Source organism: Dryas octopetala, chromosome 1 (assembly GCF_963921425.1).
Source record: "Dryas octopetala chromosome 1, drDryOcto1.1, whole genome shotgun sequence".
Lineage (NCBI taxonomy): Eukaryota > Viridiplantae > Streptophyta > Magnoliopsida > Rosales > Rosaceae > Dryas > Dryas octopetala.
The window spans coordinates 18922944-18927608 of NC_141366.1; the positions used below are offsets into that span (position 1 = coordinate 18922944).

Here is a 4665-nt window from a genome sequence, read left to right on the forward strand (position 1 = left end):
CCAACCAGTCAGCTCCCCCTTCTTGGGCCTTCAATCGATCCACACCTTGCCCGATGCCACCCTAAAAGACATGTTTAGTTTGTATAGTAATATAATCAAAATTTGTTGGTTAACCAGAAGATGGGTCTTGCTATTTTCAGCCCAATACGAAAGCCCAGTGGAAAGCTTAAGCACCTGGCGCAGGATTGCATCGGGCCTAAAAGCAAAAGGGCCTCAAGGGTGGTTCTGGAAGTAGCAGATGGGGAAAGTTCTGGAACGTCCTCAGTCCTCCTCTGTCCCACGATAATAAAACCCACAACGGCAAAACCCTAAAGCTGCGAGTAGTACTGAGAAGCCTCTTATCCATACGCACACACTTGAACTCACTCACTCTCCCTCTGAAGCCTCGAAAAGCTTTGGAAATGGCGTCCGCCAACGCTCTTACTTCAGCTTCCATTCTGTGCTCTCCCAAACAGGTACTATAGCTTCTCGAATTGCCTGGTGTACAAAAATTGAACGAATTTGTGGTTTCATTTGGTCTCTCATTTCCTGTAAACCAAACATGGTTTTGCGCGCTGTAGCTTGAAATACCGGATAGCTTTGCGGTTGATGATTGGTTCTTCTTGCGACTGAGCCAAAAATGCTGGGTTTAATAATCTGGGTGTTTGGTTGTGTTTTGGGGTTGCACATTAACATAATTTGATGTTTATTTGCTTTGTTTGGGTCATTTTTCTCAAATTGGTGTGAATTATATATGGCAGAGCTTGCAGAGGAGGGTGAATCAGCAGCAAAGTAATAGGCTGAATTACAAGCAATCAAGGGGCCGATTTGTTGTGAAGGCTGCTGCAAAGGAAATAGCTTTTGACCAGAACTCAAGGCGTGCGCTACAGGCAGGCATTGATAAACTTGCTGATGCTGTTGCCCTTACCCTTGGTCCTAGGGGTATCTTCTTTCTTTACCTTATAGCCTCTAAGGCCATTTTATATGTCACTGATGTGGGTTTGTAAGGAAAAGAAAACCCTTATCCTGTTTCAGAGATTTACCTTGTTTCTTTGATGTAGCTAGCTTTGGTGTACAGCAGTTTCCTTTCATGGTATGCTTTGGATGTGAGCAATTCTCAATTTTGATGTGCCTTTTTTTTCGTATTTTTGAAGGGAGGAATGTTGTCTTGGATGAGTACGGAAGTCCTAAAGTAGTGAATGATGGAGTAACAATTGCGAGAGCTATTGAACTACCTGATGCTATGGAAAATGCTGGTGCTGCTCTCATTAGGGAGGTTGGACCTTCATGTTTATGATATTTTTTTCCAAGTTGTACAATCATATGTTAGGGAATTAGCATTCTACTGCTGGCTTATTTTGGTTTACCATGTTGTCTTTTTTCAATTGTGGGGTTTAGGTTGCGAGTAAAACCAATGACTCTGCTGGTGACGGCACAACAACTGCATCGATTCTTGCACGGGAGATAATCAAGCTGGGGCTTTTGAGTGTCACCTCTGGTGCAAATCCTGTTTCAATAAAGAAGGGGATTGATAAAACTGTACAAGGGCTGATAGATGAGCTAGAGAATAAGGCTAGGCCTGTCAAGGGTCGTGATGATGTTAAAGGTACTGTGCTTTGATGAGTGTTAGGGTATTCCATTAAGTTTAATTATTAGCTGAAATTCTGCATTCTCAAATTGGTCATTGTTTTCCTTTCAGCCGTTGCTTCTATTTCTGCTGGGAACGATGAGCAAATTGGGACAATGATTGCTGATGCTATTGACAAGGTTGGGCCTGATGGTGTTCTGTCCATTGAGTCATCATCCTCATTCGAGACTACAGTCGAAGTCGAAGAAGGAATGGAGGTGTGCTTGTTTCTCTGTTCTCAGTTTCTTGTGGTTTTCATTTTTCTCTTACTGTAATTTATATGTGTACCGCCTGTTGTTTGTTATCTTGGATTGCAGATTGACAGAGGATATATCTCCCCACAATTTGTTACCAACCCCGAGAAATTGATTGTTGAATTTGAGAATGCAAGAGTCTTGATTACAGACCAGAAGATTTCAGCTATTAAGGATATAATTCCCCTGTTAGAGAAGACCACTCAATTGAGAGCCCCTTTGCTTATAATTGCTGAGGATGTCTCTGGTGAGGCTTTAGCGACCCTTGTTGTGAACAAGCTAAGGGGTATACTTAATGTTGCTGCCATCAAAGCTCCTGGTTTTGGTGAACGGAGAAAGGCTCTCCTCCAAGACATTGCCATTTTGACAGGTAAGATATTTGGCTTATTTTGTCAGTTTATAGTTTCACAACATGAGTTCAGTTTAATATGAAGATTCCAAGGAGTATTATTGTATCCTTTTCTTTACCGTGTAATACTTAATGGAGCAAAATGGATGGGTTAATTTGTTACATACATCAGATATTTCTAGTACTGTTGACACATAAACACTTCACTTTGCATGGATATTTTACTCATTGTGGTTAGTTGTGAATATTATTTTCAGGAGCTGAGTACCAAGCCAGTGATCTGGGTCTTCTGATTGAGAACACCTCAGTTGAGCAACTTGGTTTGGCCCGAAAAGTGACAATCACGAAGGACTCCACTACCATCATTGCTGATGCAGCATCAAAAGATGAGTTGCAAGCTAGAATTGCACAGTTGAAGAAGGAGTTGAGTGAGACAGATTCTGTTTATGACTCAGAAAAATTGGCTGAGAGGATTGCCAAATTATCAGGGGGAGTTGCTGTTATAAAGGTGGGGGCTGCTACAGAGACTGAACTTGAGGACCGTAAGCTCCGTATTGAGGATGCCAAGAATGCTACTTTTGCCGCTATAGAGGAAGGGATTGTGCCTGGTGGGGGTGCTGCATTGGTGCATCTCTCAGCATATGTCCCTGCAATTAAGGACAAACTTGAAGATGCAGATGAACGTCTAGGTGCTGACATTGTGCAGAAGGTAACAGTTGTGTCTTTATTTCTTGAGGTCATGAAAATTGGAATTGCTAGTATTATTCTTGAACTGGATAATTCGGTCTGCTCCAGCTAATTGGACTGGATTAGATTCTCAATAATCCCAAGGACCATTCATGTTTTGCAGTATTTTGTGTAAATATGTGTCCTTCCATCTTCTTATTTAATCTGATAACTCGATCTATATGCATGCAGGCACTGGTAGCACCAGCATCATTGATAGCTCAAAATGCTGGAATTGAAGGTGAAGTGGTCGTGGAGAAAATAAAAGATAGTGAATGGGAGTTCGGTTACAATGCAATGACAGACAAGTACGAGAACTTGGTGGAAGCCGGTGTTATCGACCCGGCAAAGGTAACAAGATGTGCCTTGCAGAATGCAGCTTCAGTTGCGGGAATGGTGTTGACCACTCAGGCTATTGTGGTGGAAAAGGCTAAGCCCAAGTCACCTGCGGGTGCTCCTGCACAAGGACTTACTGTGTAATGATGTAGTATTTTGAGTTAGATAGAATTTTGATAGAGTGGTTTATCATGCGGTTCATTTATGAGGACAAAGACGTTGTTTAAACTTCTGTTATCACTATTCACAACATTGATTATTTCTACATAAAAGTGAGCTGGAAACATTGTAATATCAAGTGGATTTAGAACATTGTTTTCCTGAAAACTAGGCCTAGTGGCCCTCACCGGTCTTTCCACCACCAAAGGGCTGAAGGCCAGACTTCTAAGCAAGATCAAGGCCCAAAAAGAGAGCCCAACGCTTTGCCTGCAAAACCTGTCCTGTGCCCAGCTTAGCAGAAAAGCCAGTCTTCCAGTCGCTATTTTCATCTCTAATAACTTCACCAGCCCCAGTCATACCAATATCCCCGATCATATTCTGTTACATATATCCAAATTATTTTTGGTACACTGGGTGTTAAAAGGAAGGGATAGCAGTGAAGGTTTAAATTTTTGTTTTAAACTAGAAGATTTTGGACAGAAAATTTGATAGAACTCACAGAAATTACCAATTTGAAGCTAAATAAAAGTTAAATAGTAGAATGATACAGGGTAAAATTCATGTGCTGAATTGGGATCATAAATATTCTATCGCAACTACAAACCCAGCATTGAAGCTGAAGTTGAGGTAATCCGTTGATATTGGTTTTCCCACCGATGCAAGCACTCATGATATGGGACGATTCTTAAAACATGAAGGGGGACAACTGAGGCCCAAGCCCCAAGGTGGATAGAAGCACTAATCAGATTAAATATGAGTATGCGACTAGTGTATAAGTTATCATCTTAATTTTTTAGATCTCAATTAAAATGATTTTAAAGTCCAATTTACGGTCCTTAATAATAAATAAACTCACTTAAAAAATTATAATGACAAATAAGTTTACTTTTTGACAAATAAATCAACATTATAACAGGCTTTGTGTTTTTAGTGCCAGCGCTTGACATGTTTTTTTTTTTTTTTTTGTGTGAAACTGGGCAGATTGTCATTGTCGAACAACGACAATTAGTAACAATCGTTTTTACATTATAACGTGAGTATACACGACTCCATAAGCTTGAATTTGTGTTTTATGATGGTTTTACTAATTTTTGACATATATTTATAAAAATATATATATAAGGTATATCTATAAATATTATTTTTATGCAGTTTTAAATAATTATTGTTGTACAATTGCAATTTTCGAACACTCGGTGAACAGTGTTGAATGCTACGCTCATTAAAGTTGACGT

General features: G+C 40.0%; 1 protein-coding gene across 1 annotated transcript; it reads left to right on the plus strand.

The window, feature by feature from the left end:
- The first annotated feature begins 261 nt into the window (after positions 1 to 261).
- On the plus strand, positions 262 to 3565 carry CPN60A (chaperonin-60alpha). Its single transcript, XM_086245539.1, has 8 exons — positions 262 to 455; positions 741 to 921; positions 1134 to 1255; positions 1378 to 1585; positions 1679 to 1824; positions 1924 to 2230; positions 2467 to 2918; positions 3128 to 3565. The coding sequence occupies exons 1-8, from the start codon at positions 402 to 404 to the stop codon at positions 3413 to 3415; spliced, it is 1758 nt and encodes a 585-aa protein (XP_086101665.1). The 5' UTR covers positions 262 to 401; the 3' UTR covers positions 3416 to 3565.
- The last annotated feature ends 1100 nt before the right edge of the window (positions 3566 to 4665 follow it).